The sequence below is a fragment of the Schistocerca piceifrons genome, chromosome 5 (genome assembly GCF_021461385.2).
Source record: "Schistocerca piceifrons isolate TAMUIC-IGC-003096 chromosome 5, iqSchPice1.1, whole genome shotgun sequence".
NCBI classification, from domain to species: Eukaryota; Metazoa; Arthropoda; class Insecta; order Orthoptera; family Acrididae; genus Schistocerca; species Schistocerca piceifrons.
This window is the reverse complement of record NC_060142.1, coordinates 114,073,510-114,097,377: the sequence shown is the minus strand read 5'-3', so window position 1 is coordinate 114,097,377 and position 23,868 is coordinate 114,073,510. Positions and strand designations below refer to the sequence as shown.

The window sequence follows — 23,868 nt, the reverse complement described above, 5'->3', positions numbered from 1 at the left end:
TTTCAGTAGTTGCAGGGGCAACAGTCTGGATGATTGACTGATCTGGCCCTGTAACACTAACCAAAACGGCCTTACTGTTTTGGTACTGTGAATGGCTGAAAGCAAGGGGAAACTACGGCCGTAATTTTTCCCGAGGGCATGCAGCTTTACTGCATGATTAAATGATGATGGCATCCTCTTGGGTAAAATATTCCGGAGGTAAAATAGTCCCCCATTCGGATCTCCGGGCGGGGACTACTCAAGAGGACATCGTTATCAGGAGAAACAAAACTGGCATTCTAAGGATCGGAGCGTGGAATGTCAGATTTCTTAATTGGGCAGGTAGGTTAGAAATTTTAAAAAGGGAAATGGATAGGTTAAAGTTAGATATAGTGGGAATTAGTGAAGTTCGGTGGCAGGAGGAACAAGACTTTTGGTCAGGTGAATACAGGGTTATAAATACAAAATCAAATAGGGGTAATGCAGGAATAGGTTTAATAATGAGTAAAAAAATTGGATTGCAGGTAAGCTACTACAAACAGCATAGTGAACGCATTATTGTGGCCAAGATAGACACGAAGCCCATGCCTACTACAGTAGTACAAGTTTATATGCCAACTAGCTCTGCAGATGATGAAGAAGTTGATGAAATGTATGATGAGATAAAAGAAATTATTCAGGTAGTGAAGGGAGATGAAAATTTAATAGACATGGGTGACTGTAATTCGAGAGTAGGAAAAGGAAGAGAAGGAAACATAGTAGGTGAATATGGATTGGGGCTAAGAAATGAAAGAGGAAGCCGCCTGGTAGAATTTTGCACAGAGCATAACTTAATCATAGCTAACACTTGGTTCAAGAATCATGAAAGAAGGTTGTATACATGGAAGAACCCTGGAGATACTAAAAGGTTTCAGATAGATTATATAATGGTAAAACAGAGATTTAGGAACCAGGTATTAAATTGTAAGACATTTCCAGGGGCAGATTTGGACTCTGACCACAATCTATTGGTTATGAACTGTAGATTAAAACTGAAGAAACTGCAAAAAGGTGGGAATTTAAAGAGAAGGGACCTGGATAAACTGAAAGAACCAGAGGTTTTACAGAGTTTGGGGAGAGCATAAGGGAACAATTGACAGGAATGGGGGAAAGAAATACAGTAGAAGAAGAATGGGTAGTTTTGAGGAATGAAATAGTGAAGGCAGCAGAGGATCAAGTAGGTAAAAAGACGAGGGCTAGTAGAAATCCTTGGGTAACAGAAGAAATATTGAATTTAATTGATGAAAGAAGAAAATATAAAAATGCAGTAAATGAAGCAGGCAAAAAGGAATACAAACGTCTCAAAAATGAGATCGACAGGAAGTGCAAAGTGTCTAAGCAGGGATGGCTAGAGGACAAATGTAAGGATGTAGAGGCGTATCTCATGAGGGGTAAGATAGATGCTGCCTACAGGAAAATTAAAGAGACCTTTGGAGAAAAGAGAACCACTTGCATGAATATCAAGAGCTCAGATGGAAACCCAGTTCTAAGCAAAGAAGGGAAAGCCGAAAGGTGGAAGGAGTATATAGAGGGTCTATACAGGGGCGATGTTCTTGAGGACAATATTATGGAAATGGAAGAGGAGGTAGATGAAGATGAAATGGGAGATATGATACTGCGTGAAGAGTTTGACAGAGCACTGAAAGACCTAAGTCGAAACAAGGCCCTGGGAGTAGACAACATTCCATTAGAACTACTGACAGCCTTGGGAGAGCCAGTCCTGACAAAACTCTACCATCTGGTGAGCAAGATGTATGAGACAGGCGAAATGCCCTCAGACTTCAAGAAGAATGTAATAATTCCAATTCCAAAGACAGCAGGTGTTGACAGATGTGAAAATTACCGAACTATCAGTTTAATAAGTCACAGCTGCAAAATACTAACGCGAATTCTTTACAGGCGAATGGAAAAACTGGTAGAAGCCGACCTCGGGGAAGATCAGTTTGGATTCCGTAGAAATGTTGGAAAACGTGAGGCAATACTGACAATACGACTTATCGTAGAAGAAAGATTAAGGAAAGGCAAACCTACGTTTCTAGCATTTGTAAACTTAGAGAAAGATTTTTGACAGTGTTGACTGGAATACTCTCTTTCAAATTCTGAAGGTGGCAGGGGTAAAATACAGGGAGCGAAAGGCTATTTAAAATTTGTACAGAAAGCAGATGGCAGTTATGAGAGTCGAGGGGCACGAAAGGGAAACAGTGGTTGGGAAGGGAGTGAGACAGGGTTGTTGTCTCTCCCCGATGCTATTGAATCTGTATATTGAGCAAGCAGTAAAGGAAACGAAAGAAAAGTTCGGAATAGAAATTAAAATCCATGGAGAAGAAATAAAAAGTTTGAGGTTCGCCAATGAAATTTTAATTCTGTCAGAGACAGCAAAGGACCTGGAAGAGCAGTTGAACGGAATGGACAGTGTCTTGAAAGTAGGATATAAGATGAACATCAACAAAAGCAAATCGAGGATAATGGAATGTAGTCGAATTAAGTCGGGTGATGCTGAGGGAATTAGATTAGGAAATGAGACACTTAAAGTAGTAAAGGAGTTTTGCTATTTGGGAACAAAATAACTGATGATGGTCGAAGTAGATATAAAATGTAGACTGGCAATGGCAAGGAAAGCGATTCTGAAGAAGAGAAATTTGTTAACATCGAGTATAGATTTAAGTGTCAGGAAGTCATTTCTGAAAGTATTTGTATGGAGTGTAGCCATGTATGGAAGTGAAACATGGATGATAAATAGTTTAGACAAGAAGAGAATAGAAGCTTTCAAAATGTGGTGCTACAGAAGAATGCTGAAGATTAGATGGGTAGATCACATAACTAATGAGGAGGTATTGAATAGAATTGGGGAGAAGAGGAGTTTGTGGCACAACTTGACTAGAAGAAGGGATTGGTTGGTAGGACATGTTCTGAGGCATCAAGGGATCACCGATTTAGTACTGGAGGACAGCGTGGAGGGTAAAAATCGTAGAGGGAGACCAAGAGATGAATACACTAAGCAGATTCAGAAGGATGTAGGCTGCAGTAGGTACTGGGAGATGAAGAGGCTTGCAGAGTATAGAGTAGCATGGAGAGCTGCATCAAACCAGTCTCAGGACTGAAGACCAAAACAACAACAACAATCTCCTTAATCTTGTCCTTGTTCTTGAGGATAGTGCAAATAGTTGATGTAGGCTAATTATATGTGCATGCCAAATCGGCAATACTCACACCACATTCGCATCTCAAAATGATTTTACGTTTCATTTCCAAGGTCATTTTCTTTCTCTTGTGGTCATCTTCTTGTGGATTTACCTTTGGGGACATTTCTGAGAAAGTTATTGAAATTTGCACAAAAAAGGCCATGTGAACCAAGTTTAGAAAAGTGTGTGATCACAAGTGGCGCTCAGATGGTAGCAGAAAGAGCGCTAAACCCAGACTGCAGTACATACTGATGACATCGTTCATATGCCACAGCCGATAATGAAAGGTGTTCATAATCTTGAACGTTTACCTCAGCTCACATGCGAATGGCTGGTGACATCACACTGAGCTAAATTGTTGTCACTCAGTATGCAAAACATTCTTCTTCTTCCCCCTCCCCCCCCTCCCCCCCTCCCCTTCCCCCGAATTGCATGTTATGCGAGGGGCTTCTTAAATGAGGTCCCATTGTATATACCCTCACAAAAAGTTATCCAGCAATATCCTTAATGAAGAGATTGTTCTCAAACACAAAAAATATCTACAAAATTTTTAAAAATCACAGTAAACATGAAACCAAAGATAGTCATATATACAAATGATAACAAAATTATAATAGTGATGAAATGCAAGTAATGTCACTCACTAGCAAAGACTGCATTGTAAACATAAAGCATCAGAGAGAATAAAATGTCATTCCAACTGGCAGAAGTATTTCACAAAAATATTATACACAAACAAAACTTACATGGTTATGGTGACCTAGCAACAAATAGATAATTACTCACTCATGTAATATGGGCATCTATTCCAACTAGATCTATGTATGTAGGCAAACTGACCTTTCCCTACAAAATTATATGAATGTAAGTACACTTACCAAATGTAACGTTACACGTTTACTTGAGAATGGTGCTATAGCTAAAACAAGCTTGTAGTAAAGGAGTAGGATTACTCACTAAACTATTGACAGCTTACCTGGAACTATTCACTAAAAATGTCGTATCATGATGTAATCTAGGGTACAGGGCTAACTGAAAAGATGATGGGGATACTTTTACAGTGATAAAGTCATTATCTTTTGTGGATAAACAGAAGATAAATTTGGAGAAGTAGATGCATTGGAAAAGGAGAAATGAATCATTGAGTAAAGCCTCTTCTGCACAATCTCGATCACTTTGGTCATGTAAAAGACTGGGTGAAATACCAATGACTATTATGTCACTTAAAGCTTTGAATATAGTACAAGGAGTTATCTTTCACAGAAGCATGATATTTCAGACAGATGAGGAGCTACAAGCTAATCTAGCACAGTGAGGAGTACATTTTGTCAGATGGGTTCAAAAATGTCCAAAAGATAACTGAACAAGTACAGGCTCTTTCATTTTAGCTTCTGAAGAAAATATTCTCTCAGAAAAAGTTACAGTTAGGGGGTATAATGTGATGTGAAACCTGAAGTTCCATCATCCATGAGATATTTTCCATGCTTTTGTTTTGGAAACATGTCATCCCGCTGTATGGCAGACCCTAAATGCAGAAATATGAATTTCATCCTTGTGAACAACCACCTTTGCATGTAAATTGTATGGAACACCATCCCTCACATTCATCGATCTGTCCAGTATTTAAAAAAGAAAACAATATCCAAGAAAGTATGAAACGGTGGATCAACCGTCATATCCTGAGGCACAGAAAATATATGAATGCATGCGTTCACTCAACATGGTGACAAATCATGCAAAAGCAGCAGCTATCACCACATCTACTTCAAATTTTTCAGCGCTTGATGTACCACATGCTATCGACCAAGAACTTGCAAACAAAACCAAAAGTTACGAGCACGAGAGATCTCCACCCCTTTTTATTTTCAACTTTACAGAGTCAGCTGGAGCCTCCCTGTGGATACAGCAGGAGAGACTTCACATCCCTCCGACTGCACCAGGAAAGAAGACCTCTCCACAGATTCTTCTTCCCCAAAATGTTCTTGATGTATAGTCAAATACTAGTCATTGGTTAAAAGAAACTAAGGTGTGAGGCAGAAGAAACATTCATCATCTTCTTGCCCAGACCTACAACCTGAATAATTCCATGATGGGTAGCAGCAAAATGAGAAAAAGAAGGGAAAAGGCAAGCAAAGAACAAAGGAAAGAACTGATTCATCAGTTCTGACAGAACTGGAATTATCTTCAACAGTTGAAGAACATGCAAAAACTAAGCCAAGCACACAAGAGGCACTGGAACACTGCAGATCAGTGCATATCAACCTCACCTTCACTGACCACACCAACGCCTTCACTGTGATTTTACAGTAGAAATGCAATGCGTCACCATCTGGAAGAAGTTCGACAATTGATCACAAATTCTCCCACATTATTTATTGCTGTACAAGAATCAAGATTTTTAGAGGGCTTTCTTCCTATGTTTAGAGGATATAACATGTACGGTAAAAATGGAGTAAATGGTAGAGAGATAACGACTTGAAATGGCAGATAATAGAGACTATTCTCAGACCTTGATTTCTGTCAAATAAATTCGGAAGCCCCAACACATTTTAGGACCTCTTACGGCTCCTATTTTGCAATAGGTTTGAATATTTGCAGACCTAACCTCGCACCTATGGTCCAACGGAACATTCCGATAGTGATCATTAGCAGATTACTGTATCGGTTCCAGATTTATACCACACTGATAGTTTTATCACCGTGGTCCCTGCAAAGATCCAATTAGAATTCTTCCACTGCTGAAGCACAGATGACAATAAATACAGAGAAAAGAATTGATAAAGTAGTACAGGATGAGACAGATGTGTTCATCCCAAGCTGCATCCACGTCAATATCATTCTCTTCAGGTTCTACTAGATAGAAACCTGTTTCACGGTGGTGCAAAGTGATCGCGGATGCGATCAGAGAACAATGAAGGACTCTACAATGTCATAGGCAAGCCTCCTCTACTGAAAATTTTCTTTTATTCAGAAGATTAAGAGCAAAAGCATATTACTTAGTGAAAGAGAAGATTGCTTTCAAGAATGTTGGGAATGATATCTTTTTTCTATGACGGCTCTTCCTCAGCTTCACAGGGATGGCCAAAATTACAGCAGATAAGTGAATTTCACAATACTGGTAGAATCTAAGGAATTCTTGACTTACGAAAAATCAACACCAGTTCGCCTGACTTTGCTGAACTTTTAGTGATACATTATGCAGAAATGTCTCCATGTAAGAATTTTGCTCAGCATAGACTTTTAAGATAATATAATACCATATCTTTCAACAGACCAGGCAACCTACAGTGCACCCTTTATAACTTGGGAACTAAATAACGTTTTAAAACAATGTGGAGATATGCCCCCAGTACCATATGGCTCCCATAATCATGCATTTCATCATCTTGGTGAAAACAGTAAAAAGCTATTGCACAAATATTTAAAAAGATATGGCAATGCACAGAATTTCCCTTGAATGGAGGGCAAGTATCACAATATTTATAGCAAAACCAGGACAAGACCACAGACCAATCACCATAACCAGCACTTTGAGAAATTTTTTAGAAAGGATGGTTAATGCATGGCTTTGTTGGTGTTTGAAATGTAGAAATCTTCTTTCTCAATTCCAGTTGCGTATTCCAAAGATCTCAAACAAACATAGATCACCTCATACAATTGGCATTTGTGATTTGAGAGGCCTTTGTGCACTACTAACGTGTGGTTGCAGTATTTTTTAATTTATACAAGATGTACTATACAACATGGTGGCATCACTTTTTATCAGCTTTGCAAAAGTGGAGTTTACGAGGAAAACCAGTCTTTATACAAAGTTCTCTCTCTCTCTCTCTCTCTCTCTCTCTCTCTCTCTCTCTCTCTCTCTCTCTCTCTCTCCATATCATTATGTACAGTAGAATGCCAACTTTAGACAGATGTGCAGAAGGCACAAAAGTTGGTGCAACACCATGGATAATGTTTCTCACCAACTAAATCATGCGTCGTTTGTAGAATACAGTCTGCCCATCCTCATCTAGAACTATATCTTGAAATGCAGTTACTGGAACTAGTGGGGCAGTACCATTTCCTAGGAGTTCTTTTTGATAACAAACTTACATGGTTACCACATACACGACAGCTCAAAAGGCCCAAATGAAGAAACTGAATAGTGTTTTCCGTCGCTAGCAGCACGTCAAATGCAAATTGAATAGTTTTAGTAACAGTGTATGAAGTGCTCATATGGAGGCATGGTTTATGGGTCAGCAGCAAGAATGCGGAAATATTAGACCCTGTTCACCACAGTGGAATCTGTTTGGCAGTTGGAACTTTTGAGACGAGCCCAGTCAGTAGCCTTCTTGTAGAAGCAGGAGTACCACCATTGAAAATATGTAGCCAAAAAAATTTATTTAACTATGCATTCACAATTAATCAAATACCAGACCAACCGATTTTGTTTCACAGTCCAATGAAACATTTACGTAGTAAACTTTTTTCCCTTACAACAGCATTGGCACTTTGTGGCAAGAACTCCACAGAGAATCAAAAACATTGTGGGCCACTGGGTGACTATCCGGGTACAGCTCATTGACCCATCCTCACAACTTTACTTCTGCCAATACCTCTCCTCCTTCCAAATTTCATGGAAGTTCTTCTGCATATCTTGCTGGACAAGCACTACTGGAAGACATTGTGCAGGAATTGTTTATCCAAAGATTAAGGGATTGTTTCATGGTGAATATTTAACTGCAGTGATGTGTGTGGTGTTTGGAAGTTACCTGGCAGATTGGAGTGTGGAATGATGAAGAGAGATACTGGCGGAAGTGAAACTCAGCAGATCATATACTTTGCATGGGATTGCTCAGTTGGTAAGAGCACTGCTCAATGAAGGCAAGGTTCTGTGTTCAAGTACCAGTCTGCTGCGCTGTTTCTGGTGCCAGTAAGTTTAGAAACAATACACACTCCACTGCAGAGTGGAAGTTTTCTGCTCCAGTTATCTTGTCAGAGGTAACATAAATTTGGGTGATGTTTTACTATGCTTCAAGTATCCAAAACTGCTGTTCCTGTCTGTACTAACCTCTGTAACCTGTGCTGCCCCTTGATCAGTGGTAGATTTGTGGGGCAGTGATTTGTGTAGCCCATAGAGCACTTACAGTTCATGATGCTACAGCTTCTTATTGGTTGTCTTCATTCTGCGTTGAATTGGTGAGCACACTTTGATCCTCCAGGCCATTATTACATTCTGAAATAGCTGACGACAAACCTTGGCGTCCACAAATTGTTGTCACTAGTAGCTGATCAGTAGTTGTGATTTGTCCTCAACTGATGTATCACCATCGTATCCTTAACACAGTTGGACATGAAATATGCAGTGCTAATATCAAATGTTGGGCATAATTGAATTGTGTGTGTGTGTGTGTGTGTGTGTGTGTGTGTGTGTGTGTGTGTGTTTGATGTATTCCCCATTTAGAGTTTTCTATCAATTACTTTAATTGATAAACATTATTTTAAATATATGTATCAGTGTGAACCTACAGAATAATTTGTGATCTCTATTGTTTTAGGCAACTGATTTGGAAAAGCAGATTTGCACTCTTCGTGCTACAATTCAAGAGAAAGACAATGAAATACTAGAAAGACAGTGCTTGGTTCTAGAGCTTGAGAACAAGGCAAAAGAACGAAGTATAGAGAATGAGAAGAAATTACATTTTGATAAGATGGCACGAGAAGAGTTAGAAAGAAAGCTTGCAGATGCTCAAGATATGAGAGGAAAGTATGAGAGAAAGGTCTCTGAATTAGAACAGAATGTAAAAGATGCTGAATTGAGAGCAGCACAGGCTGAATCAAAGCACAAAGAAGTGAAAAACAATTTAGCGAAAGTGACAGCAAAACTAGAACAAGAATTACTCATTTCTAATGAGAAAAGAAATGAAGCAGAGTCAGAGTTACACGAATTGAGTATGAAGCTGCATAACTCTGAGATGAAAATTATGGACCTGGTGGGTCAGATTGAAGCTATGAATGAAGAAAATAAGAAAAAGAAGAGTGAGTTGGAAGAAGCTTCAATCAGAATTAAAGATATTGAGCTTGCTGCGAGTTCTAAACTTGGTGAACTTGAGAAACAATTTCAGGAGAAAGAGTGGGTGTTGAAAACAGAATTAGAGAGAAAATCAGAAGAGTTTGAAAAGCAAAAATTATTTGGTGAAAAGCTGCAAAGGAGAGTTAAGGAACTAGAAGACAGAGAATGTGCTTTAAAGCAAGAAGCTGATATGAAAGTTACAGAGATTGACAAAAAACTTAAGGTATGTGACCATTAATCTGACTCTTCTGATTGGAAATTACTGTGTAATTTTATGTAAATTGCCTCCCAAGAAGCATGTCTTCTGTCATTCTTATTATGAAAATTAGTAAAAAGTAATGGATTTACAGTTAATGAGTCTCTTGTCGTGTTTCCACATGTTTAAAAGCCAGTAATACTCTTTATTCCTTCATTAAGTGCCACTTTTTTGTATTCAAGAATGATGATCTGTTGCATCTAATAACAATATCTTGATGACAATGGTTGTTGCATTTTTCTTGTTTCTCTTTTATTGTTCTTGTGTCTTCTGTGATTTGATTTTGGGCAGACTACTACAATATACACTGTCTGTATTAGTCCTTTGGATGTTTCATATTTCATTACTTCTGTTACTGTGTACAGTTAGCAGTTGTGCACACATTTCAATATTCATTATTTTCTGTCTTGCCTACTACCTTTTAGTATGTATTGTACCCATTGTTAACATTTGAGAGCAGAATTCACAGTCAGTCTCGTAAATGTAGCATATTTTCATACAGGTTTTGTGCACCACTTCTTCTTTGATTGCAAGAATTTAAAAGATTTGAGGAAAAGACAGAGGTGGAGAAACACACACACACACACACACACACACACACACACACACACACACACACACAGTGATTGTGTGTAATCATCCCTCCAAAAATAGCAGTAGAAGCTACATGAGCATTTATCCATGTTAGTCATTTCTGTGACTTTTTTTTAAAAAAAGGGGCATTATTTTATGCCAGAAAATCAGAGTGATTTTTAACTGTACCAATTAGATTGTGTACAATCCTTACTCTGGTCATGTTTTGTTAAGGAAGGAAAACAGCTCTTACTCTTTGCTATGCTCATATTTTGGACACATGCTGCAGTAAATCTTAATCATATTACATTTCTTCTTCATGGTGGCTTGTTAATTACTGTAGCTCCCTCTGGTGGAATTGGCGTGGAAAAAATATTTGCCACTTGGTGTTTTTACTTTTTAAATTGCATTTAGCAGATATTTAATGACAAACTTCCTAGTGGTGAATTTCTCTCCTTTATATCTTATATTTATTTATTTCTGAAGTTTATGCATGTAAAAATAACAGTTCTGGGCATACATGTATGGTTCTTCATGTAGCAGCAGTTTCATTGTTGTATGTGAATTACATATTTCATGATATGTTAGATACACTGTCTACCAAAAAGTGTGAAGCATCTGGAAGGGGAAGAGGAAACAAAATGAAACCTCAGGGATAGATAGGCTATGTCATGTTATTTCAGTGATTACAGTATAGAGTGAAATTTATAAAGAACTTAGCACTATTAACCCACTTTTCAGTATGACATTGCACATCCTCTGGTCTGGGTGGATGCACTGACTCAGTCGGGAGAAGGGGGGGGGGGGGGGGGGTCATAAAGACTAGCTGGCGAACAACTTTTAACTTTTGTAACTGATTCTTGATACTGGCAGTAGGACGTACAGATGTCTTGAGTTAGTCCTGTTCATGTTGCATCGTGGGCAGATCTGAAGATCTCGCTGGCCACAGAAGTACCTAAACATCACACAAGCAGCTCATGGAGACACATGCCGTGTGTGGACAAGCACTGTCATGTTGAAAAGCAGCTCGACATAATGTAGCGCAAAAGGTAACACGAGGCAGCAGAATGTCTGTGATATACCATTGTGCCACTCAAGTTCTCTCAATCACTACTACCTGTGACCTGATGTCAAAGCTGATAGCTTCCCATAATATTATCCCCGGAGTAGCTCTGCCGTGCCTCTCCAGAACATTGGAACAAGTGGACTTCTTCCTGGGTCAGCACAATACTTGCCAATGATGGTCATCTGGAGTAGTGCAGAATGGTGATTCGTTGCGGAAGACAGTGTGACACCATTCATAAGCATCCATGCCTCCCAGTGGAGGCACATCTCCAAACACAGCTGTTTGTGTTGCGAAGCCTACGGCAGCCTATGTATGGGATGGTAATTCTCTAGTCCAACCGCTGCCAGTCTCCAACCAGTGCAGGATGACACAGAATGTTGCAGAGACTCTTGGATGGCAGACGCAGATGTGTGTAGTGCTCAATGTGGCAGACCTCCCTTGAGACAGTCATACGAGTTTGCCTGCCCTCACATTCTCATGGAGTCTAACACCGGGCAATTTTAACATCTGAATGCCCCACAAATGTGGATATTGCATGATTTGATGAGTCGACCACGTGGAGACCCACAGTGAGACTGGTGTTGAGATGTTGCCTCACAAGAATCCACGGCATCCTGTATCTTTCACAGTGATGATTCAACATTTGACATACTAGTTACACTCTCTTTATATACCTTGCCATGTTTGGTAACAAACTCTAAACATGAATAACACTAATACACTCTGGTGGCCCTTCTACCTGTCACAGAGAATTGCAACTCAGTTTACACAGCTGACAGATAAAACTGATACTGATATTTTAGTTCTGTAACTGGTATTTTGTGGTATTTCTTAGATCCCGGTTATAACGGGTTTTTCATTTCTTAGTAGAAGCAGGTAAAAAACCAACATATCACTTTTCTATAGCAGCAGTGCTAAAATTTTTGTTTTTTAAAATAAACCTTTAAGAAAAAACTAATTTTTATTTGTAAAATATCTGTTGCTTTGAAATATTGGGTTATAATAGAAAATGGGAAGACCAATCAGCGCTATTGTAATAACAATGCCAACAGTTAAAAATGAGTGGCAAACATATGACACAAGAATAAATACAGCACTACTGATAGAGTAATGTACCTGTTGTTTTGTGGTGTAGCAAATTAGATGGTACACCTGGTCATTTCGGTAGTTCCTCACTGTTGTCTTGGGATATCAGCTGCATTGCAGAATGGAATCGTCCCTAGTTTGAAAGTAATTTACTTGGTATGGTAGCAATGAAGTGCAGTGTTCCATTTGCTTTAAAGGATTAAAAACAGGAGAGAGCACAAGAAACTTGCGACGCCATGTAAGGAGAAAACATACACAATGTTCCTTGCAAGAGAATGTAAATTTATTTTATATACCTACAATTCTGTCAGAGACAGCAAAGGACTTGGAAGAGCAGTTGAACGGAATGGACAGTGTCTTGAAAGGAGGATATAAGATGAACATCAACAAAAGCAAAACGAGGATAATGGAATGTAGTCAAATTAAATCGGGTGATGCTGAGGGGATTAGATTAGGAAATGAGACACTTAAAGTAGTAAAGGAGTTTTGCTATTTAGGGAGTAAAATAACTGATTATGGTCGAAGTAGAGAGGATATAAAATGTAGACTGGCAATGGCAAGGAAATCGTTTCTGAAGAAGAGAAATTTGTTAACGTCGAGTATAGACTTAAGTATTTGTATGGAGTGTAGCCATGTATGGAAGTGAAACATGGACGATAACTAGTTTGGACAAGAAGAGAATAGAAGCTTTCGAAATGTGGTGCTACAGAAGAATGCTGAAGATTAGATGGGTAGATCACATAACTAATGAGGAGGTGTTGAATAGGATTGGGGAGAAGAGAAGTTTGTGGCACAACTTGACTAGAAGAAGGGATTGGTTGGTAGGACATGTTTTGAGGCATCAAGGGATCACAAATTTAGCATTGGAGGGCAGCGTGGAGGGTAAAAATCGTAGAGGGAGACCAAGAGATCAATACACTAAGCAGATTCAGAAGGATGTAGGTTGCAGTAGGTACTGGGAGATGAAGAAGCTTGCACAGGATAGAGTAGCATGGAGAGCTGCATCAAACCAGTCTCAGGACTGAAGACCACAACAACAACAACAACAACCTACAATTCTGTTGATGTGCTATAAACTTGGGATAATAACTGAAACCTTAATATTATGGTTGCTTTAGGGTGAAAACTCATAGCATCATGAAGAGAAGACTGCAGGAAAGTTAACAACTTGTGAGCTTTTGCTCCTGCCATTGCCGTGCCAGTCTTCTTCAACTTCATCTATGGTGGAGACAATGAGACCAGTTTCTATCGCAGCCTCAACCTCGTATTGATAGAGATTTCCTACTCCTTTACATTAGTTGGAATTTTTCAATCTTTGTTCAAAGTCTACATTTATTAATGGAGACAACAGCAATAAAAACAAGAAAATTGGTTATTTCAGAAATAATTTCCTTTAGTGGTTTTAACAGTCATGGTAAAATGGAGATGAAAAAGATTGGTATAATCAAACGCCAGTTTTTTTTTTTTTTTTGTGATAACTGGAACCCTAATTGACATCCAATAACGTCATATGGATGCTTCATTTTTTTGTCATTCAGTGTATATCAGTTTTCAACTTAACAGTGTGTTCCTTATGCTTATAGGAATCTGAAATATGCTCAAGAGAGAAAATAAGGGAAATGGAGAAACTATTGAAAGAGAAAGAAAATGAATTGCATCGTCAGTTAGATGAAGCAGCTGTTGCAGCATCAAGCCTTACTTTAGAAAGAACAAAGCTAGTTAACGAAAAGTTGCGTTTGGAACAAGATGTACGCCGTCTTGACCTAAGATTAACTGATGTTGAGAAAAATAGCCAAGAAAAAGAGAAACAACTTCAGGCAGCTAACCATCAGTTAGAAGCAAAGGTAAAACTAATGAGTTTTTGTTTTTGTAGTATTGTATATAGGTTTTTGCAATGTTAGGCAATGATGATGTTTTGTGACAAAGTACAGTGTCTGCCAAGTCAACAAATACTTCATACATGGGTTACTTTAGACCATAATTTCATTATTAACAGTTCTTTCTCACACAAAAAAAGTCAAAATTTTGAGTATGAATGCATAAGAATGCTTGGAACTATGTGTGTATCTTTGAATGTTTCGTAAGCAATTTATCATATTTCATCCCCCTCCTGGTTTTTTGTGTGTCTTTTATTTTTTAACTACATTTATGTTAGCTTGTCACGACATGGATGCTGATTTGTCAAGAATTTGACTGCCTTAAATTGAAATAATCAGATCCTGGGATTAATAGAATATTATTCAGCAGTAAGAATGATAATAAAGGTACATCCTGAAATGAATGGTGATAGTTGCTGAAACTAATTTTGCACAGATTAAGGAAAAAGTGAGGTAAGGAGGAAAAATTATTACTGGAGAAGTGGTTAAATATATAAATCTGTTTACAGTGAGTCATGGAGAAAAACTATGTAGGTGACTGCTAAACAGCTAAAATAATATTATCTTGTTATTTCATGAAGTTCAATAAACATCTGTTTACCAGTAGTTGGTGTCAGTAGACATAGCATTGGGGAGGAGGGGAGAGATAAGACAAGCCATAGGAAACAAATGTATAAAACTATTCACAGTTGAAGATCATCTGCGCAGAAAGGAATTAAAAGTTTTTAAAATGTAATAAAGTGTTTGGGAGTGGAATTGTCTGGAGATCCAAGTGTAAATGAGACAGTGAACCAGCAACAGACAGAAGTGAGACAGAGGTGGTAGTAAACAAAAAGCCTACTCAGAGAGAAGACAACAAAAATCATTTCCCAAAACTAAGCTGATTCCGTGCAAAGACAGTGTCTATCTGTGGGAATTATACCTGTCAAGATCAAAAATGAGTCTGCAAAATTATCTGGACACTGATAACTGTCCTAGGTGAATTCAAGTTAATCATTCAACGATTTTTGCCAGTCACCCGATTCTGCTGTAACAGCTGTGGAATCATTCAAAGCAGTGCAGAAGTTCTCCAGTCTTGGAAAATTAGTTGAAGGCAGCTTCAACCTACTAAATATAGACTGGGATGTCTATAGATTCATTGGAGGCAGTACGGGAATCAGTCTTGTAAAGTAGTTCTGAACATTTTCTCCAAACACTGTGTTGAGCAGCTAGTTCAACAACCCATATGTGATGGAAATATTTTAGAACTTTTAGCTACAAACAGACCTGACTTTATCGACACTGTCGGTCTAGAGACAAGGATTAGTTATCATGATATTGTCATAGCGACTATGGTTACTAAAGTTGATAAATCCATCAAAAAGTCTAATCCTGATTAGGCAATGAGTGGACATCAGTTAGTTCTAATATGATAGACATAGTTGAACTGTGGACAAAGTTTAAACTGATTGTAAACTGTACTCTGGAGATGTATGTATTGAGTAAATGAATTAAGAATAGAAAGGGCCTCAATGCATAGCTTTAAAAAATCTGAAACTTCTGAGGAACCAGAGAAAGAATGCAGAAAAGTTGACAGGTGAAAGTTAATAGAAATTCATGCATCTGTAAAAAGATCGATGTGCAAAACATAAAACAACTTCTAGCATTATGCATTAGTGAAAGATCTTGTGAAGAACCCAAGAATATTGTAATCCTGTGTAAGATCACTGAGCAGGTTGAAGCCTTCTGTTCAGTAGCACATTGATCAGTCTTGTGTGGCAACACACAACAGAAAATGGAAGGTTGAAGTTTTATATATTGCATTAAAAAAAAAAAAAAAATCATTCATACAGGGGGCTGTACAGGGTTACGACCCTTTTGCCATTGTGCAGACTTCTGTACGGAAGACATTGAAATAAGCATCCCTGGCATTGAAAAACAACTGAAAGACTTGAAAATAATTAAGTCCCTATGTCTCGTTGGAATGCCAATCCAGTTTTTAAAGCATTTGGCGCTTGATGATCTATTAAGGGATAGAGCTAATTATGCTGTCTTGGGTAGTGAGTGTTTATCAGAGGTGATGGTATCGTTAGGAATATTCTAGCAAAGTGAGAAAAGATCATTCTTGGTCTGTGTGTATAGAGTATCTCAAAAGAAAGTTTATATTTGATGTGTCTAAATAAAATAGAAGTTGAAGTCTGTCAACAAAATCTTTATTTATTATTGAAATATACAGTTTAATAATTTACGTCTTAAAAATAATGACATTTAAGTGGAATCTAGTATGGCTACGTCACTCATTTAAACATGAACAAAATTTTGCACAACGGCTTGGCATATAGACATTGGGATGGCTGCCACTTCAATATGGATATTTTCTTTTGATTGCTCCAGAGAAGTCAGATTAATGACATACACTTCAGATTTGACGTATCCTCATAAGGAAAAATCCATGGGCCTCAAATCTGGGCTGCATGGGGGCCAATATATGTGACCACTCATGGAGATCAATTTGCCAGGGAAAATTTCACGAACTCACTGTATAGATGCATTAGATATGTATGGCTCTGTCTTGCTGAAACCATATTCTTTGGTTATAATGAGCTAATTTTTGCGATTATAACACCAAAAAGTCATTTGACACTGTCACATAATATTCCAAATTCACTGTAACTGCACGACCCCTCTCGTCCTTGAAAGAGTATGGACCAATTATTCCTCGAGCCAACACTGCAGCTCATACAGTAATTTCTGCTGAATGAAGGGGTTTCTCTTGCTTCTGTTTAGGATTCGTTGCTCTCCAATAGTGGCAGTTTTGCTTATTGATATGACCAATCAGCTGGAAATGAGCTTCGTCAGAAAACAGGATGATGATAAATAAAGGGCACTCAGTCTCATCATTAATGAACTGCAGCCTTTGTGTGGCATCCTCAAGCTTTACTTCTTGCACCAATTGGATTTTGTAAGAGTACAGTATAAGTTCTTTTTGCAGAATTTGGTGAAGGATGATCTATGCACATTTAAAGAATTTGCACCCCTATGAATGCGAAGGTTAGAATAATCATGAACACATGGATTTACACTCTCCATAGATTCGCCCATTCTTGATGACCTTGGTCATCCAGATTTTGGTTTGGCCAGTGTTGAACCAGTTTCCTCAAACTTTTTGATCCATTTCCGGATAAGGGGAACACTTAGAGCATCATTTACATTATGCAAACCATGATCACTGCAAAACTTCCCCTCTGCTACAGTCACTGAACCACCGTTTTTGTAAAATTCTTGCACACAGAAACATGGTATGCCCCCAAGAAATGCTCCATATCAGCTGAATTCCTAAAGACCAAGCAAGCAGTGAACATACCCCTTCTCACTCCCCCCAATTTGTTGCACATGCACATAAAGCTCTTCAAGTGTAAACTTTCTTTCGAGACATCCTATACATAAATGATCTGGTGGGTAGGGTGATCAGCTGTTTGCTGATGACACTTTCGTGTACAGGAAAATGTCACCATTGACTGACTGACGGAGGATACAGGATGAAGGTAGAATTTTTAATTGGTTTGATGAATGGCATTTTGCTCTAAATGCAGAAAAATGTAAGCTAATGGAGATGACTAGGAAATACATCTTGTAATGTTCAAATACAACATTAGTGGTGTGCTGCTTGACACAGTCACATTGATTAAACATCTAGGTGTAATGTTGCAAAACAAAATGAAATGGACTCACCACATTAGGTCGATAGTAGGTAAGGCGAACGCTCAACTTTGGTTTATTGGGTGTGTTTTATAAAAGTGTAGCTCATTTATAAAGGAGGCTGCATACAGAACAATTGTATGCTCCTCACTAGCTGTGTTTGGGTGTTGGATCCCCTGGGTCAGATTTAAGGTGGTCAATGAAGCAGTTCAGAGGGTATTGTTAGGAATATTACCAATATGTTCGATCAATACAGAAGTATTACAGGAATGCTCTGTGAACTCAAATGGGAATTTCTTCAGGGAAGGTGATGTTCTTTCCATGCGAAAGTTTAGAGATCGGGCTTTGTCATTTCTCCCTTGCTCCATTTGCAAGCAAAATGTAAAAACCCATGGCTGTCAATGGTGCAAAGTAGTCTCCCCCTCCCCCCCTCCCTCCCCTCATGCTGTGTGCGATGATGACTTGCAGAGAGTGTATGTAGACTTAGATATAGACATCAAGGGGAGGGGCAGCAGATGGAAATAGCAGGAAAGATTAGTACAAGATAGACCAGTTGGATAGTATGGATGAAGTATCTACTGCCATGTCAGCACAGGAAGCTTTTTCAATTGGTGGCCAAATGATCATTCAGTGTCAAGAGTCAAAGCGAGGATCAAATTATTAAATACAACAAATTAATATTATATAAATTGATATGAATACACTGTCCATCCGAAAAGTTCCAAGACTGACATTCCAGGTGTATGAGCTATGGTCAGTGCACTAACTATAGTGGCAGCTGCAAACATCGGATGTGCATTTGACCAGTCGGTTGTGAGCAGATAGTGTTAAGCAGTGGATGTGTGGTGATAGTGTGTCAGTGTCATTGTGTCGCAAGTTGCAATGGTGCAACACCTGTAAATAAAGTGTTTGAGACATTCTCCAGAATATTTGAAAGAAGAGAAAATCGTGTTCAATGTTGGTCCCATCCAGCTCTATTCCAGAACAAAAATGACAATGCATAGGTGCCTACCATGATTTTGAAATACAAAACACGTACAATTATTTTATGGAGAAAATCATCACGCATAACGAGACTTGGTGTTATCAATATGAACCTATTTGTATATGAGAAAGTGCAGAAATTGAGATAAAGGTTCAATGCCATGGTGGTGTGAAAAACATTAAAGGCTACATGAATTGAACATCATCTCAAAGAAGGACTTTCATGTAAAGCTCTACAAAAATTTAATAAGAGAATTTGCTTTGTTCTGAAGTTATAAAGTCATCAGTATTGATGTCCATCATATTCAAAATTAATCCCCTAGAATTATTTATTTGTTGTATCTCATTGCAACAGATTGGAGGCATGTCAAAAGAACCGTAGGACCAGATGTATTACACAGGCAGCTGCAACATTTCTGCAGCTGCCGAAAATGAACTACTGCATGATACTCCATTTTATCAGTGTCTTGCACCATTTTGAGTTGCCTCCACCTAGCGCTGCGACGACTGTGGCATGGGGATTTCAGTCTGACGAGGACTGCAAAATTGTACTTGCCAGAAAAAAATTTAAAAGATATTATTTAACTCTATTCTTGCATCCCATTTTACAAATAATTTTTGTTATAGGGGATACAGGACAAAGTCGTGAAATGTCATTCTTGTGAAACTCAAATGGTTCTCTGTTCCTACAAAGTAATGAGTGCAATCAACAAGGGATCTCAAATTCATTCCATAGTCATAGATTTTCAGGAGTGTTTTAATACTATTCCTGGCAATCTGCTTCGTATGAAATGGCGTGCTCATGGAATATCACATAGACCGTGTTACTGAATCCATGATTTTCTATCATAACGGTCACAGTAAGTAATAACTCATTGGGATTCCTGGTAGGAAACCATTTTTGTTCTATGCGAATGATTTGGGAGCTCTCGTAGATTATGTGCATTTGATGCTATTGTTTACTATCAAGTGATGGTAACAGAAGATTAGAACTAATTACAAAGTCATTGAGGCGAGATGTTTGAATTGGCAACTGACAAAGTATGAGGCCCACCACATAAGCACCAACAGAATTCTTTAAATTTATGTCACATATTAAAGATGTAAATTAGAGGCTGTTTGAATAAATATCTATGGATTATGGGTAGGAGAATTTTAAATTGGTGTGATCCTGCAGTAAATGTTGTAGGGATGTAAACTGAAGGCAGTTTTATTGGTAGTGCTCTTAGTATGTTCAGCATTTTCCCAAAAGAAACTTCTTAAACTGCCATTACAAAATTCACAAAAGAAACTGCGTACAGTACACAGGGTCACCCTCTTATAGAGTATTGCTTTGCGATGTAGAATTTATACCAGATAGGACTGAGAGAAGACTGGGGGAAAGAAAATCAAATGAGAATGCCTTGTTTTGTGTTATCACAGAGTAGGGACTGAAGTGTCATTGATTTGATAAAGGAGGTGGTACGGCAATCATTAAAACAGAGTTTTCATTGCAGTGAAGGATCTTCACAAAATGTCAGTCGCAACTGTCTTCTTGTCTTGCATTCTTTGCCAAACAGTTAAGCATGAATTGCACAGTAATAATGTAAAGTAGATAAATGTGAACTGAACATTCAGTGAACAATATTCACTTATGAGAATCAAACTTTGCTGTCACCTGATTATGTACCTCTTCTTGAACCATTAATTTCTCGATGCTTACACTGAGTTGTGCCGAGATCCCTGCCCTTTAAATTACCTAACCCAGTTATTCTACTTAAGATGTTTAGTAAACTGTATGCATTATTGGCTTCATTATTATAATAGTGTGGAACATTTGCTTTTTCTGCTTTTCAGTGTTTGAGCTATTATGAAATGTATTTTCCACTATTTAGCAAGGTAATATGTTTTTCTCTAGGTGAAGAAACTGCAAGAAGAAAAGGATGCTTTACAAAAATCTGTCCAAGAATTAGAATTTGCAAACTCTGAACTTGAGAAAAATCTTGCTAAAATTAATGAGAGAAATCAACAAGTGGCACTCAGTGTGAGAAGTGGACATACATCTGGTAAGAGTTACAAAAAAGTTCTTTATAAATTTGTGTACGGGTTTTTCAAATATGACTTTGCAGTAATATACCCGTATCAAGCCATCTCCAAAGTGAAGTACACATACTGTATAATGAAGAAATATCTGTAGAATCCTTAAGCCTTTTACTTTTTATTATTTTTTTTTTAAAAAAAAAAGCTTCCTTCTTGTTGTGCTGGAAATAGTAAATTGGGGAAGGGGTGTTGAAGTAATAGATAAAATGTTAGTACCCAATAAAATTATGACAATAAGATTTCATTAACAATATTTGTCGCAGCTTATGCTCTACATTTCCTCCTAAATAAAAGTTAAAATCATTGTCACACTGATTCATGATTAAAGGAGAAATGCAATGCAAGAAAGAAAGATATGTCATCCTATATATTTTTTGCTTCATTCTATTTCTTTAATATTAAAAAACTGGTGTTCACTGTTTCATTGGTATCATTTACAAAGTTGCTAAACAAAAATGATGCAGAGTTCGGTTGGTTGTAATTATCTATTACAATTTTGAAGCAACATCTTAAGTAGTAAATACAAGTAATACATGTGATTTCTTATAAACAGTATGTGAGATATCTCTGTAGCATTTCAAATAAATAATGAGAACATTTTTCAATGCAGGAGTGCAAGAAAAAAGTATAGGTCATAAAGTGGACCTTATATCTCCATCTAGTTTGTCATCTGGATTTGATGTGTTCAGTGGTGAAAGTGGGTCGCTTCCAACCAGCCTCTGGTCTCTGCCATCCCGATTCTTTGACAGTATGAAGGAAAGCACAAACAGTAGTGGCATGCAATATGTACTTGCTAGACAGTATAGTGATTTGTCTGATGGCATGTCGGAAGAACTTGCGTCAGATGAGTATAGAGGAATGGTAAGACACTCAGCTCAATCTTACTTATGATACTTTACTAATTGTATAGTGTATTTGTTAGTAATTTCACTGGAAATTACTTATTATAGAATTAAAGTAATGCTGTCTTTAGACTAGATCATTTTCCCCCGTTTTATTTCCAGGTGCCTAGAGTAGGCAGGCAATTATCTGCCCCTTGCGAACAACAATTGGATTCTTTTGAAACGAGAAATACAGCAACTTCACCTGATTTAGGAATTGAAAGTGATCAAGGCCGATTGTCAAGCCTTGAGGCTGCTCCTGCACAAACACCTTTACTACATTTGGAAAGGACACAGCATCTGGAAAATCAGGATGGGATATTTCAAAATAATTCTGCTCTTGTTCCTACTTCAAGTAAGTTCCCTATTCCAGAATGAGATTTTCACTCTGCAGCGAAGTGTGTGCTGATATGAAACTTCCTTACAGATTAAAACCGTGTGCCAGACCGAGACTCGAACTCGGTCCGGCACACAGTTTTAATCTGTCAGGAAGTTTCAAGTTCCCTATTATTACCTTTCATTTTTAGCTTTTACTGGCTACTATAGCTGTTACATGCCATTGAATGTGTTGGTAAGGAAATACTTACCAGCAGAGAGACTTGAAAATATGCATGGATGGCAGCTTGAATAACAGGTTAACAATATGTTCATGTTTGTAATGTTTTCCCCCTTTTGATTTCCTGCTCTCTCTATGCCCTTGTATCCCCTCACCCGCACAAATGAGGAATGAACTAATAGTTTTGAAATCTAGGATAATGTAATGACTTTTAAATGTGCATATCAGCAATACTAAAAATTTTGCCTTATAAGTAACATTCAGATATTACATCTCATAATTTTGTCAAGTGAATTTCCTTTCTGATACAACTATCACATGTTGCAGCTGACAAAATTCATCATTAGAAAAATTGTCAGTTTTATGAAAGTCAACATATAAATGCAAATGCAACCCTACGATTCATCAGAATTCATCAGTGGAACTAATTTCCTTGATGAAGTACAATGTTTTTTTTTATTTTTTAGTTAAGATTTTGTGCTGTAATTATTACATGGGTAAAATTCTTTTGTTGCAGAGAATGAATGTAATGACCTGATAATGCTCAGGCAAGAAAATACAGAACTGAAGAGACGCCTCGTTCAAACTCGTAAAGCTTTAGAGAAAACAGTTGAGCAACTTGTAAGTGCAAATCAGAGAAAGAAACAGGTTGAAAAAGCTATATGTAAGCAGTTGTACAAAACACACACCATACTCAAGCAATCAAGGGTTAATTTGCAAAGTGAAACAACAGAAGGTTCATGTACAGAAGAATATGAGTAACTTTTCAGAGTGTTTACAAATTATTGAGTGTGTATAGTTAAGAAATTCTAAAATTTCTTTTAAGATGAATTCGTACCCAAAAATTTGGTGTATGGCTCAGGGTAATTTATTTGTTGCTGTGAAGCTAACTTAGTGTCAGTGATAGAAACAGATGCAGTGAAATGGCTGGCAATGCATGATTAACAGTGACATTTGACTTCGTGAAATATATTTTTCTTGTAAAATGTTTTTCAGGATTTTTGAAATAGTGGTTAATGTGACTTCACGTTTTCATCAGTTTGTCCTTGTCTTGACAAATGCTTTATACTGCCAAAAAGTAAAGTATGAGGTATTGATACCATGCCTGTGGATAAATACATGACCATTTTCAAAACAAATATTTTTAATATTCTTGATATGTCTGTTATTTGTACCTGTTGTAAAGTAATTCATTTCACACATTGTGTGAAACTGTTTCTTAATGTTTGTACATATTGTACTATACATTTTCCTTTTTTTAACAAAATAAATATTTATCTTCTGAATTTATATGAAAAATGTTTTAAACCCTTTTCTCTGAAGCAAAGTTGTAGTCATAAAGTATTCCTTACTTTCCTACCATTATTAGATTTATACGCTGCCTCTGTGGTCTAGTGAGATGCTGGGTTTGATTCCTGGTGACCACCTCATATTTTATTGTGGTGGGAAGGTCAGGAATAAAGTTCACTCAGCCAAAAATGAGAAGCTGCTTGATGAAATAAGTAGCAAAATTAATGTGCATGCTGCTGAAGTGGCATCAGGCAGAGAAAGAATTACATCAAGCTGGTAGCCACATAACA

At 37.7% G+C, this 23,868-nt stretch overlaps 1 protein-coding gene across 4 annotated transcripts in view; it reads left to right on the top strand.

The window, feature by feature from the left end:
- The window catches only part of LOC124798220 (centrosomin-like), a 424,745-nt gene extending 401,171 nt beyond the window's left edge, over positions 1–23,574 (top strand). For all 4 annotated transcript variants that reach the window (XM_047261528.1, XM_047261530.1, XM_047261529.1 and 1 more), the window contains 6 exons: positions 8,738–9,475; positions 13,817–14,077; positions 20,670–20,817; positions 21,462–21,712; positions 21,856–22,087; positions 22,806–23,574. In XM_047261528.1, coding sequence (XP_047117484.1) covers positions 8,738–9,475; positions 13,817–14,077; positions 20,670–20,817; positions 21,462–21,712; positions 21,856–22,087; positions 22,806–23,050 — 1,875 coding nt within the window. In that variant the 3' untranslated portion in view covers positions 23,051–23,574. The remainder of the gene's footprint in view (positions 1–8,737; positions 9,476–13,816; positions 14,078–20,669; positions 20,818–21,461; positions 21,713–21,855; positions 22,088–22,805) is intronic.
- The last annotated feature ends 294 nt before the right edge of the window (positions 23,575–23,868 follow it).